Source organism: Anabas testudineus, chromosome 21, assembly GCF_900324465.2.
Source record: "Anabas testudineus chromosome 21, fAnaTes1.2, whole genome shotgun sequence".
NCBI lineage: Eukaryota > Metazoa > Chordata > Actinopteri > Anabantiformes > Anabantidae > Anabas > Anabas testudineus.
Genome location: NC_046629.1, coordinates 4,507,224 through 4,521,795, shown reverse-complemented (window position 1 = coordinate 4,521,795; position 14,572 = coordinate 4,507,224). Strand labels below are relative to the sequence as shown.

Genomic DNA, 14,572 nt, shown 5'->3' with positions numbered 1-14,572 from the left:
TTAATCCGTCTCTCTGATCATCTTTGTTGTTCAAACGACCAGTCTGACACAACAGTTCTCTGAGATGTTGCATAGATAGGCTTTATTTCTTGTCTTCATGATAAAGTTTTAAGAGTCTGTGCATTTGCAAATAGATCACCACACCATTAAAAACGAATTCAGTATATAAACATCTGAATCTGTGTAGTTGTATTTTATGTTGGTTAAGTGCAGCACTGCAGAGCCCTCATTCATTTCCAGGGCAGGAAAAACAAGGTCTGACTCAGCAAATCTGAGATCACGCCCCAGGAAAGGGATGTAAATTTCCATGTGTGTGTGATTGTAGCTCTCCAGTCTCCCATCGAGTACCAGAAGAGTGGAGGGGGCAGCACCTCGTCGCTGACCAGAAACCGCTCTGCTTCTGGGAGTCGGCCCGAAATGTCCTCTCACAGCCGGCCGTCTTCTGCAGTCGGACTCAGTGACGAGACGGAGAGAGGGAGGAACCGGATGAAAATATCTACCTCCAACGGGGGTTCGTCACGTTTCGACTCCAGGGTGCGTTTCTATACTACTACAGTTACACTTTGCCATTGTTCTTTTGTTTTTATAAACATACAGCTCCTCTTCACTTCACACTTTTATCGTCGTCTCTTAGCCATTAACCACAGACTGCAGCACACAGTGAACTAGATCTCCAAGTACACTTTTTCTCGTTCTTTCTGGCAGTCTGTTACCCGTCCCTAAGAGCCAAGGTTAAAATCTGGGCTACTGCAGGTGTAGCAGTACTGTTTCCGTTTATATATATATATACACATATACCATGCTGTTCTCTCTCTGACCTACTTTGACTGAACACCTTTTGCTGTCTGCAGGAGATTGGACAGCTCTGCCAACTTAAAACTTTTCAGCTTGCCAATGCATCTTGAACCAAATAACATTTATCTAGACTACAGAAAATCTTTGAGCTGTTTTCTTTTTGGGAGGGGGCATATCTGTCACATGCATGGATGAACACAAATGCAGTGGAAATGCTTGTTTATTATTATTATTATTATTATTATTATTATTATTATTATTATTATTATTATTATTATTATTATTATTATTATTATTACGCCTCACCTTGTCACAGAGATTTACAGATTTACTCCAAACACCTGTGGCTTCACTGTTGGTTAAAGTTAGAGGTGTAACAGCTCATACTTCTGTGTGCACAGTGATAAACGATAAATGATCTACCTGGTTCAGAGGTTCCAGTACCGTTCCTTTCAGCAGTGCCACTGAATTTTGATTTACTGTCATTATATTGAGAGCAGCAGCACTTTGTGTTGAGAGTGAAATGTGAAATGTAAACAGATTGTATTGGTTAATAGTCAGTGTTAAACACATTGAAAGGTTTGCTGATGCTCTGCACTGTCACTGTTCCTCCTTGTTGTCCTTGGTCCTGACCCTCTGCTCCACCTCAGGTTGGGGTTTGTTGTAATGGCATTGCAGCCAGCAGGACTGTTATCCAACCCGTATAGACACACCTTAACCTTGCCCTCAATTGTCCTCGTCCTCTTTTCCTGCATCCTCTCCATCTTTCCCCTGCTCTCCCCACCCTCCTTCTGTTTTCTCTACTTTTTCTCCCATTCTTTTTTTGCCATCCTTTCCTCTCCGCATTAGGCCGACGGCGGCTGTAATGGCGTCTCCTCCACCATGTTGGTCACTCAGGACTACTCGGCGCTCAAAGAGAACGAGATCTGCGTCAGTCAGGGGGAGACCGTCCAAATCCTGGCCACCAACCAGCAGAACATGTACCTTGTTTTCCGGCCAGCCGACACCCAATCACCTGCCGCTGAGGGCTGGGTGCCGGGTCACGTCCTGGGCCCGCTCACAAAATCTATAAAAGACTCATCCTCTACGTCGTCCTTCTCAACAGCAGTGGCTGATGCCAACAACATCAAGTAAGTCCCCCAACCCACGCAGTACTTCTTTCCCTGCAGACAGACGCACTTCTGGGCTTGAAACCAAGCAATTGGATTGGATGAGATAATTGAGGTTTCAGTCTACTCATTTTTGTTTGTTTATGGAATAAGCTCCCACCCCAAATTCCTAACATAGCCCCTCGATCCTTCATAGCACTCCCCTCTTCCTCCCTCCCTCCAAACTTTTGGACCTCACAGGAGATTTTTTTTTTTTTAACTCCTGACTTTTTGCTCCTTGGAGGTAAAAGGTACAGAACTGTTACTGTTCATCAAGCTGCTGCAGTGACAGATTTATTTCTGAGCTATTGTCTCTTAACGCCTCTGGCAACTACATGACATCGGATTTCAGACTTGCAAAAAAACTAAAACACACATACACTGATAAACTGTCATGTAAACAAGTACTGAGGAATTATCCTGCAGAAATAGACTGGATAGAAAATCTTGTAACTTGTAGCTGACTCTGGAACAGAAAACCCTTGACACTCATGTGGAGCTAAAACCGAACTCTTATTTCAGTTCCTAACACCCTGCTTTTTCTGTTTTTGTTTTTGTTTTGTTTTTTAATGTTTTTTGGAAAGAGAGGAATAACTCACCTGGGGCTTTCAGGTGGACTCGGCCCTGTTCTCCGCAGTGGAGAAGATTTATTTTGTTGTCTGTGGCAATCTATACAGAAATTTGTGTTTGTTCTTCTTGTTGTTTTGTTTCTGCCTTGTTAATTATTATTTTATTTTTTGGACAAAGTTGGATTTATTTCCTCCTTAATGTTGTTTTTTATGTCGGCAAGTCACTGTAAAAAGTTTTTTTTTTCCTCAACTGAGGCTCTAGAACATTCCTGTCAACAATCCCTTTTGCACTATTTAAGAAGAGAAAAAATATGAATGAAGTCAGTTTGTGCAATATGTTACATTAAATGGCAATGATCAGCAGTGTACTGTTGGTAGTCTAAATAATAATGATTTTAAATGCATTTTAAATATGTAAAATAAACCTTTTGGACTTGAGCATGAGTTAGCAAAGCGACGTGAAGGTGAAGTTGTTTTGTTGTGCGTTAGGCTGAAGATGATTGACAGTTTGTAGTTTTTAATTTTTGTAAATAAACTACCACAGTAAACGTGAAAACGAGCAGTCTGCCTACTTGTGTTTGCACTTTTTACATGAGATGAAGTGTTTCTGTTTTAAGACGAGAGACCAAATGAAAAACAAAGAATTAGCATCTATAAAGATGACATCATCTGCATAGAGGAGCATCTGAGGGAAATTAGACAGAAAGTGAATAGATAAAGGAGGGATTCAACTTTATAAAAACTACCATAAAAGGTTTAAAATTATTCTATGCACCTTTTCCCTGTATGGTTAATTTCTTATTTTTGTATTTGTTGTTGTAGTGAAATTTCTTTTGACATTTATGTTTCAGTTTTTACTAACCTCAACGGTTTGACACTCCACACAAGGTACTTAAAATAATGCAGGTATTTAAAATTGTGATAAATGCAGTAAAACAGTTTTGGATTTAGTGTTAGTTATGAATTACTGTATGAGAGCAGTAAGACTTATTTTACTGACCTGAAGTGGTTACTATAACATGACACTTATCAACATCATCATCATTATTATTATTATTATTAGTGAAATACAAATGAATGGCTCCCACCTCTACTATATATGACCACCATACTAAAAGATACACAAAGTGACCACAAACATTTTATATATGTTAGGATAATTTAGTGTATCACTTTGATAATCATTTCTTTTTATAGTTTTGTGGTTATTTTGTGTGACTTTTAGGTCATTTTATATCATTTGTAATCATATTCTATGTTTTATTTTGTAACTGTCTTTTTTTATTTGTCCCTGGATCATTTTGTGTCTATATTTGGTCATGATGTGTCTCTTTTAGGTGATTTTATCTTCTCCCTGACGTCATTTCATCTTTCATTCCGGTCATTGTTCTATGTCTTTGCCATGTTGCACCTTTTAACTTTTCTCTGTGACTTTCAAACAACATTTACTGTATAACAGTAAATAACTGAACACAAATTAGTTCTTAGTCTACAGGGGAAAGGTAGACTAGTATATTGATGTAAAAGGTTTCCATATTGTGTCTGGTTGCATTAGAAGAAGGCGCAGTATGTTCTCTCACATTTCACTGTCTCTCATTCTTCCATCGAACTTCACCACTGCCTAAAGATAAACTCAGACCAGTCTTGCTCTGTCACTCTGTCCTCTCTTTTTTCTCAATGGACCAGAAGAGTCTGGCTGCAGTTTGAGGCAACAGCAACACTGTCAGGACCCTCTGCAGCAGATAAAGACAAACACGCAGACATGACAGAAGAAACTGTGGAAACGTGGAGACACGGTTTATTTTTCTCATTAGTGTGCTCAGTTACCACATTCGCAGCACAGTTTGTACTTATTATGTGAGGGACTATAAGGAGTGGCAATGAAAGTGAACCACAGGAGTTCAAACACATTATTACTTATAAAATATTAATCTTTGTTCCATGCAACTGCTTTCGCAAGTAATTGAGGCAGATTGCCTCAAATCTATTAGTTTATACAGTAGAAAGTAGAAACTTTCATAATTAAACCTACTGTGCATTACATTTAATAATCAGATATTTTAAAATAACAATGAATAACTCCTGCCTATATCATACAAAAGATAAAATATAAATATTTAAAATATAACATAAATCTAAATAATTATATGAACTAAATTTTACTTATTTTATTACTATTATTTATATACTTATTTTGAAACTACAGAATGTGTCATGGGAAGAGTGCATACATATTTATCTTTAATTGGCTGAAAGAATAATCAATGATCAATAATCAACTCAATCTCTAGTAGCTAGCAGAGCTTAAAACTGTGCAAAGTAGTAGCTCAGAATAATTAACATTACATTAGAAGCAGTATATCCCTGTTGCATTATGCTAGTCTACAAAATAAACTACAGAAGAAATTGTAGAAACTAATAGATGTTATTACTGAAAGCATTTGAGAATGTATTGAAATTAACAATATTCTATAGACCTTCTACATTTTAACATGCTAGATAATAAATGTAAATGTTTGCAGTCTAGATGGCAGGGTATGTGCAAAAATGATTTGGAAAGACTAGACAGAATTTAAATTATTGCATAATTAAATATTAATTTCCATTCATTGACAACAAGCCTCTCTAGCTCAGTAGAAAGTCCTGACAGCGACGTTGCCTCTGCAGCCAGACTGAGCTGGACACCACTGATCGTCTCTCTGATTGTCTGGTTGATGTTTCTCGTTCCTGTACCGCACAGGAAGTCTCTGTCGTGGAACACGCTGCGTGCCCGGAAGCGCGCTGAAGCCAAAGATGTCTCCTCAATAGGGGTCAGAGGTCAAGAGAACGGCCTGCTCCATAAACCTAAAGAAACCACACCCCCTCCCCTGCTCGCCTCCCCGGCTCCTGGGGCGAAGGGCAAAGTGAGTAAAGCAGGCCGACGGCGCACGGTAGTGATGTCATGTGTGCCGAACTCCCTCACCTGCCCCCTGTGCCCCACTTTTTATTTGTTCTTCTTAACCTGTGTGTGTGCGTGTGCGTGCAAACCAACAAACACACAGCAGTTTCTGTGTCTCGTCTCTAGCCGTGGTTCTCAACCTACCACATTGAACTTTTTGTTGTTATTCTGACTCTGTTACTGAGCAGAGAGCTTTGATTAAGAAATAAACCACCTATATTTAGTTCTAGCATGATAAATAAATAAACATCATCACTACATATTTATTTGCTTCTGATTTGGTTCTGGCTGCATGTGATGCTAATTTGCAGTCAGTGCTGCAGGTAAAACAATAGCACCCTACTGTGAACAGTCACAGTCTAAATAGTGCAGTGTAGCCAAACTGTGCACCAATCACAACAATCCCATCATGGGGACATGTAAAAGACAGAATGTTTAAAATTCAGTTTGAAAACGCCTTTAGGTTTTAAGAGGCTGGAGACACTTTAAACAAGGGTGAAGAAAACAAACATGGAAACAGAAATAATATTACGCAACACCAAAAATATGACCCGGTTGAGAACCACTGACAGTAAGAAGAACGCTGCAAGTTTTATTTTAATTTACTTTTTGTTTTTCCCCCAAACCCTCAAGTGCACTGATGGGAAAATAAAGTCTGGTTTCTGTTTGTGTTGTGGTTTATTTCTCCCTCCTGCATGGGTAGACGTAGAATTCACTTAACTCGTTGTTTTGAGTTTGAGTTTGTTGTTACTTACTCTGCTGGTTCAACCTGTGCTTTCTGCAGTGGTTCCACATTATGGAGCTCCACATTAAAAAATAGAATTCATTCAGTAGATGGCATCATCCACACAGTACCTTTACAGATATAGATTTTTAACACATCAGCAGCCATCCAGTGTCAAAAGGTTTATATATGAATGGCAGTAATCGGTGGCTCCCCCAAGTGGGTAAAAATAAGCTCTAGATGCAGGATTAAGCTGTTATGGATGAATGGAATTAAATTGCATCAGATCTGATTATTTCAAAGAATTAAATCCACTAAAGCATGTGCTCTGTCCAACTCTGAGGGTTGTTGAAAGAGTCTGAAGCATCTCTGCATGTAACCTCCTGTAGTTTGTCCCAACAAAACCAAAATCTGAGAACATGGATGTGACATCAGCATGACTTCACCTCTGTTTATTGTCTATGATTTTATAATTTTATAATTTAATTGATCAGAAATGTCATTTTAGCATAGGACATGTTGGATGAACAAACATCAAAACCACAGTTTAAAGCTGCAGAAATGAATATTTATATAATGATAGTCAGTCAGTGTTGGTGATCTAGTGATCTGCAGCTTCACTGAGCTTTTCAGTGACTTTCAGCTCAGATCTAGTGTCACGTTCTGCTGCATCAGACAACAGCTTTCAAAGAAAAGCTTGAAAAAATAACCCACTTCTGCACCAGACACAGACTCCAGCTAGGAATTGACACTGGTACAGGAAACAGACCTGACACAGCAGTTTGAAAGAGCTTGGAGAGAATATCTCTCCTTCACTACATGATACTAAATAGTTTTCACTGCTCACAGGTGCCCAAAACCTGTTCTTTCAGGTTCAAATGTCCATATATTTGTTAGGTAACCTAGTAAATTACAGCCTGCTAAATACCTGGCAACTTGCCCTCAGTTGTAATGAAATGTTTCACCCACCTACTGGGAAAAAAGAAAATGTTTTCACTAAAACCACATATCGAAGGAAAACTGTAGCTGTTTGTTAATATTTTTGTTTTTCACAGTAATAGTTTGAAATATTGTCTTAAAGCTGCACAAAAATCTATGTAATTATAATTAAAATCTCAAACTTGTTTCACTCTAAATGGTTGCAATTTAATTTACAAACAGCTACTTGGTAATAATTATGTAATTAGCAGGCTATAATTTAATACGCAGTGGTTACTGCTTAAAGTCTATATTAGGACAATCGTCCTAAAGAGAACAATAAAGAGAGAGGATTTCAAGCTATGATACACAAACACATGGTGTGTGAAGCTTTCAGGTGAGTATGAGCCGAACAGGTTCCTGTGTAGAACGGAAAAGCTCCTTCAAAACCAATAATTAGCTCCTCAAGACATAAACTTCTATTATTCTTTTAATTGTCCTCACGTCCTCCTTTTCTTATCTTTTCTTTTATTTGACATGGTTTCCTCCTGCTGCCTCTCTTGCTCAATGACCCGACTTATCATTCCATGTCCTTAACCTCCTTTCTGACCCTTCGTTTCCTCCTCCTGCTCCTCCCTCACCTTCCTACATGCCTTTAAATACATCCTGCTCTTTTCCCTCACGTTCTTCTGCTTTCCACGTCTCTGTCCTTCGTTCTCCACCAGGACGTTCACACTTCAGATGAGTCAGACTGTGATGATGACCTCGATCCAAAGACGGGCATGGAGGTACTCGTCCACATTTTGTATGACTTGTGGCTAATTAGTGAAACACAATTTAAAAACTTTTACAAAATAGCAGCAACACAGTCCATGTTCACTGTTTACTTTGTTCAAATGTTCAATTTTAACTTTGACCTTATGTTTCCCAGCTTCTCAATCCAAATTTCATCCAGGAAGGTAAGAGACACACAAAGCATTAGCCTAGCTGACTCGGAGTTAATGTATATCCTTTTTATTTTGTACACATTGAAACATCGGAAAAGATGATTCTTAAACTTCACAAAAAGCTAAAACTAGAAGTAAAGTACCCAGAGAGGCTGCTAAATATTATGAAGACACTGTAAAATGTATTCAATACATTAAAGTGCAGAAATATTTTAGTAAATTATTTCAAATTAAGAGTTTCATCAGTTTGATGTTTGCTGTGTTCAGTGGCTCCAGAGTTCCTCGTCCCATTGTCAGACGTGGTGTGTGCATTCGGGGAGACTGTAGTGCTCTGCTGTAAAGTCTGTGGACGACCTAAACCCTCTGTCACCCTGAAGGGTCCCGACCAGAACTTAGTGACCAGCAACAGCCGCTTCACCATTGACATAAGGTAACGTCGGGTGTAAATGTGTCATAGTCTTGGTTTCTATACTGTGATTCCTACACTGGGTTTAATTTTAGCTTTTTTTCTTCTCCTGCTTTCTTCCCTCCATCTTTTTACTCTTGTCACTCATTTTCCTCCATTTCCTATTTCCCACATCTCCTCTTTCTTTTTTCCTTCTTCATCTCTGATTCTGTTGCTTCCTGCTGCCCTTCTTATCCTCTGTTTCATCTTCCTTCTCTCCAGGGACACCGGTGACATCTTGTTGAAGATCTGTAATCTGATGCCTCAGGATACAGGGATCTACACCTGTGTGGCCGTTAATGACCACGGCTCTTCCTCCTCCTCTGCTTCCATTAAAGTGCAAGGTAGCGCATTTGGATTAAAGGTGCATTTGCCAAAGGTAACCTGCTGCTGTGTTTTCTGGCTTTACATGTTTGTGCTCCTTGCAGGAATCCCAGCAGCCCCTGGGAGGCCAGTGGCTCAAGAGGCCAGCAGCACAGCTGTTATGGTCCACTGGCCACCTCCAGCTTCATCTGCTCACTCTGTTGTCAGCAGCTACACAGTGGAGTACAGACAGGAAGGTGTGTGTGTGTGTGTGTGTGGGAGCAGTTGGATTATTGTTAAATGATAAATGGGACTAGAAGCCCACAGCTCTGCTCTTTCCTCTCCCTCAGATTCGCTGCTATGGCAGCAGGTGGCCAGCAGCAGAGAGGAGTGTGTCCAGATCGACGCTCTGATCCCCGGTGGTCACTATCAGTTCAGAGTGCGTGCGTCCAACCGCTGGGGGGTTGGTCCTCCGTCCGAGCCCTCGAATATGGTCACACTGCCCAGCAGTAGTAAGTCTGCACACAGGAACACACTACAGCATCACAGCATTGGCAGTAACTAAATACATTTCCATAAGCACTGCACTGTATTTCCATTTTTCCAATTCCAAGGAAAATGCAGAACTTTTTCTCCACTGTTTTTTTCTCTACACAGACTCTGGGTATGATGGAACAGGAATCCAGTGGAAAGAAAACTTCGACTCAACCTTCACGGAGATCTGTGAGATTGGACGGTAAAACATCACCTTCATTATGTTTCAGATTTATTCAGGTCTGTTTCCTTTTTTTTAAGTAGCCTCTCCTCTTTGTCCTTTACTTTCTTCACCAGGGGGCGGTTTTCAGTGGTGAGAAAATGTCTCAACAAGTCCACAAAGAAAGAGGTAAAGCATTACTGATGGTTTGTCTCATTGTGTTGGCAAGTGTTCAAGAATGTTTTGTTTAAAGTTAATTTAACATTTAGTGAAAGTTAACGGTCTTGTTTTGTTTAGGTTGCAGTGAAGTTTGTGAGTAAGAAGATGCAGAAGAAGGAGCAGGTGGCTCATGAGGCTGATATCCTCCAACATGTCCAGAATCACCAGCTGGTGGCGCTGTTGGACACATATGAGTCTCCCACCTCTCTTATGCTGGTTGTGGAGCTGTGAGTCTGTCACAATTAAATTAACACCAACATGAGTTTATGTAAACTTCTCCTTCACCAAATGTCTTTTCTGAAACAGCATGAAAGACACCTGAGCACACGCTGTAATAGCCTGCTCGGCTCGTACCTTGACATTATGTACAGTTTATCTAAATGTCTCTTAAATTGTGTGTCAGGCTAGAGGATGGTCGTTTACTCGACTACCTTGTCGCCCATGATGAGCTGATGGAGGAGAAAGTGGCATTCTTCATCCGAGAAACATTAGAGGCTCTGCAGCACCTTCATACCTGCAGGGTAGCACACCTGGATCTGAAGGTTAGATATGTATATACCATGTAAATAAAGACTTTGATGAGCTTGATTTTCAAAAAATAAAACACATTCCTAATTCCTAATGCCTTTTTTGTAAAGAATGGGGCGAGGTGCTTGAAATGTTTGAGCTTTATTCCTCTTATTCTCTTTTTTGTGCTTATTTAATATTAAAAACAATCATATAAACAGTAGACAAACAAAAAACAAACAAACAAAACAAACATTTTTTTAATTGCAATATGCTCACTACTGCCACCAGCAGTCAGGAGAATTACTTACACAGAGAAGCACCATTCCATTGGGAAACTGGTGGTACAATGAGACTATTAAGACCAAACAACACTTTTTAAGATACTTCTGTATCACAAAATATTGAATTTCGATATATTTAATGTGTATTTGTTCCTTGGAAATTCATTCTATTGTGTTGTGTGGTCTCTGGGTTCTTTATGATCTGCAAGTGTTTTAGAAACAGTTTTATGAACATTGTTTGACATTTCAGAACGTTGATTTCCAACTCATGATATATGTTCTGAATCTCTCCTACAGCCTGAGAACATCATGGTCGACCTCCACTCCCCTACACCGTGCATTAAGCTCATCGACCTTGGTGATGCTGTCCAGCTGTCTGCACACCGCCGTTACGTCCACCTCCTGCTCGGAAATCCAGAGTTTGCTGCACCCGAACTCATCCGTGGTACACCGGTCTCTGTTGCTACAGACGTGTGGAGTGTTGGAGTGCTGGCTTACGTGATGCTCAGTGGTGTTTCTCCATTTCTGGATGAGTCGCCAGAAGAAACCTGTGTCAACATCTGCCGCCTGGACTTCTGCTTTCCAGATGAATACTTCTGCGGTGTGAGCCAGGCAGCACGGGATTTTGTCTCTTCAGTGCTGCAGCAGGATCAAAGGAAGAGGCCAAGTGCTACTTCCTGTCTGCAGCACCCGTGGGTGGGTCGTGGGGGTGCACATGGTGGGGAGTACTCAAAGACACCTCTGGACACCACACGGTTGGCCACGTTCATTGATCGAAGGAGACAGCTGCATGATGTAAGGCCCATTACCAATATCAAAGGGCTGGTGAGCAGCAGTGTGGGCAGCACACTGTGATGGGAGGAGATGTACGCAACAATCAATGTGTGAAGAGCACCACTAATGACAGTACAATATATTTTAAGTGTTTAATGATCTCTATTTGAGCAGGAAAAATGTTTGGTGCCTGAATACTTCCTGTGGTGTGCGATTCAATGTTCTTTCTAGGACAACTAGGCGTTGACATCAAACCTTTAAGCATGAAAAAATAAAAAATAAATTCATGGCTGTACAATAATTAATTGTAGATTAACATTTCATCCGGTCTTTGTTCAAACAGTATCAACCGTTACATACAAAGCAGGCCTAGATAACCCACAAGAACCCAAAGAAACTAGACTCCAAGTTGAGAAAAATGACCACTGTGACCAGCCATAATGGCAACATATGGTTATATTTACATTAATATTTGTATTTTTACAGAGAAGAGTATATTTATCAAAACCAATGACCCATCACATTATGTTAATCCCAGTGTTGAGCTTCTCTTGTCCCCTTAACTTACAGCCTGCTCAGTGACACTTATAGTGGGATTAGCCTTTACTCGGCCTCACTAACTAACAGAATTAGCACCTGCAAGGAACTCATTACCAAGTTTTAACTGATCAAATTAAACAGCAAAGACATGAAGTTTTTGTGACAGAATTTCAGGCTTTGGAACATGTTACTAGACTGAAGTATCTTCAGAAGAGGAAGGCTGTGAGTGTGGGGGAACTTAATCAAATGCTGTAGAAAAGAAAGTGAAATTCTGTATCTGCTGTGAAGGTTGATGATCAGATCAGTGCGGAGGTGGAAAGTAGACATTTTACTGAATAGAAAGATTGTTTAGCAAACTGTTGTGTCAGTGCTGTGCTTGTCAAGGAGTGAAAGTCTTCATTGTCACCTATTGTACATTTTTGCGTGTCTAAATTTATTCCTGCTGCCTAAATGACAGCAGGAAGTCAGGATGAATAAAGACGTCCAATGGCTGGTATCAAGGGTAATATCATCATATCGAGCATGTGTAAACCCAGCTAACATTTTAGGACTACATGCAACAGGACTGACCCTGACTATGATGAACCTTTTATTTATTGAATGTTTATTTATTTCTGGACTGAGGTTGAGAGTGGCATCACATTTCCAACGGTGACCGGGGATCAATCTGGATCTGGTCTGTGCAAAGTGGAGTTCAGAAAAGACTGAATCAAATGGAGCGAAGCTGACGTCACTCAACAGATGCTGAACTGTGCAGCAGCAGTGTTTACATTCTGAACAGCATCATGGGGAACTGCTGGAGGTTTCATCAAGTCACAGACTAATCTATACACAACTGTGGTGGATGGCAAGCATCAAGAAATTCAGTGAATTTGTGTTTAAGTGGGGAGATATGGCCCGCAGCATCACTGCTAGAGAGGTGAAACGGTTACTTCCTACTGTAAAAAAAGGATTAAGGAAGGACTAATGGGGGAACATTGAAGGTATCGTGGAGACTGACATTGGTTCCAAAGGACACATCATTTGTTTATATCACTGTTTACAAAAACATGCTTAGATAGTTTACAAGACAGTAGAATAATCAGGGAAAACCTGCATGTAAATTCACCAGAGACAGTTTAGAAATCAGGTTAGAAATCTGTCTTTGTTCTGAAACAAAATGTGACATTTGATGTGAAGGTAGGAAATCTACTCCACCCTGAAACTTTGTTGTTTGTACAGTTGTCTACCAGCCACTGTAGCAAATCACCAATTCCAGTATAGTGTTTGGGTCTCATTCATTTGGCCTGTAAAATAGCTCATGTGGCTGTTGAAATTGTCTTAGCAGCTGCTGTGGCTGGCAGACAGAAGAGTCTCTTTAACTGACCTGTTTCTACTGACGAATGTAATTTCTTGTAGAATGTGTTCTGCCATCACAAGTGCTGTCTGCTTTCACCAAATACTGTACATTCACAATGCCCCCCAGCCATTTTGCATCCCCCAATAAGCATTTAGTGTATTATAATAGTAAGCATTTATTTTCATGCAGCCAGGGATGTAGAATGGTGCAAACGTAGGCTACCTACAGGTCCGTAGATGCAACATTCACCTTTTATGTCCAGTACAACATCTGTTCAAATCTGCAAATGTAATAGTTTGTGTTTATCGGTGCAGCTGTAATGAAATCTATTCAGGTACTGCTGCTTGTCTCAGTTTCATCCTTTCAACAGAGACTTCGGATCAGCACTTACCACAGATACATTTGATCAAGTTCTTTAACAGATGTCTGATTTTGAACAGAGAAAAAAAACGACAGTCGTTCTGAGATTTTAGAAGGTTGTAAATGCTAACCCCCTTAAAAGCAAAGATGCAACTATTGTGTTTCTTACATTGCAGTTTCAGGTAAGCTTTAGTTTATTTGATATCTGAGGTATCTTTATCTGGTCAACATGGCAGCATTTCAGCAAGACACTCTTATTTCAATGGGGCCATGACAGTTCTGCTCTTGGGATTTCCAAGTCAAAGGATTTGCCATTAATTGTCCACACAAATACATTTAAAATCAAGTTATGCAAAGCTTGAATGGTGCATTTAGTCATACAGAAGGAAATTAGGTTGTCATCAGCTTATTGCCAGAGAAAAAGTGAAATCCTTCATGTTATAATGGTCGTTGTGTACACCTGTACCAGTGTGATTGAATATTACTAGTCAGCTGGTGAAAATGACGCAGATACATAGTATGATTCAACACGACTGCAGCTAAACTAGCATAATGTTCAACATAACATGTACATTTAGTAACGACAAGCGAGGTTCTACCTCCGGAGCCACAGCTGCGCCCTTACTTACATTTGACAGTACACATCAGCTAATGATGTTGCTACATATGGTAGACAACATTTGTGCTGACAATACATGTATTATTAAAAAAATATTGAGAAAGCAGTGAGATTTTTTTTGCCATTACAAAAAGGAATGTTTTATTACATAAAATTAAAAAATCATCAAACAGTACTTTCGAAATCTTGTATTTATTGATATGATACATATTCTATAATGTCTTATTTATTTAAAGTTGACTACTTTAGGCCTTTTTTTTTACAACCTCAGCCACTGAAATGCACTTGCGTAGCTGGAAATTCAGTTATGTTTTGTATTTTGAATAAAACACAGTCTAGCTGATATAAAAACAGTCAATTACACAACTGTGTTTCAACTGTACAACAAGACAATGAAGTGAAAAGTTGCCAAATCTTAGTCATATTAATCAACTGTCGCTAGCAATGGA

General features: G+C 39.7%; 1 protein-coding gene across 3 annotated transcripts in view; it reads left to right on the top strand.

Moving 5' to 3' along the window:
- The window catches only part of kalrna (kalirin RhoGEF kinase a), a 99,217-nt gene extending 85,456 nt beyond the window's left edge, over positions 1-13,761 (top strand). For 2 of the 3 annotated variants that reach the window (XM_026376047.1, XM_026376046.1), the window contains 2 exons: positions 326-534; positions 1,645-3,068. In XM_026376047.1, the coding sequence (XP_026231832.1) occupies positions 326-534; positions 1,645-1,929 (494 nt within the window). In that variant the 3' untranslated portion in view covers positions 1,930-3,068. Of the gene's footprint in view, positions 1-325; positions 535-1,644; positions 3,069-5,252; positions 5,416-7,817; positions 7,881-8,023; positions 8,052-8,306; positions 8,470-8,706; positions 8,829-8,912; positions 9,045-9,137; positions 9,300-9,444; positions 9,524-9,618; positions 9,671-9,778; positions 9,928-10,103; positions 10,243-10,788 lie in introns of those variants that run through there. The other variant, XM_026376048.1, reaches the window with a different exon arrangement.
- The last annotated feature ends 811 nt before the right edge of the window (positions 13,762-14,572 follow it).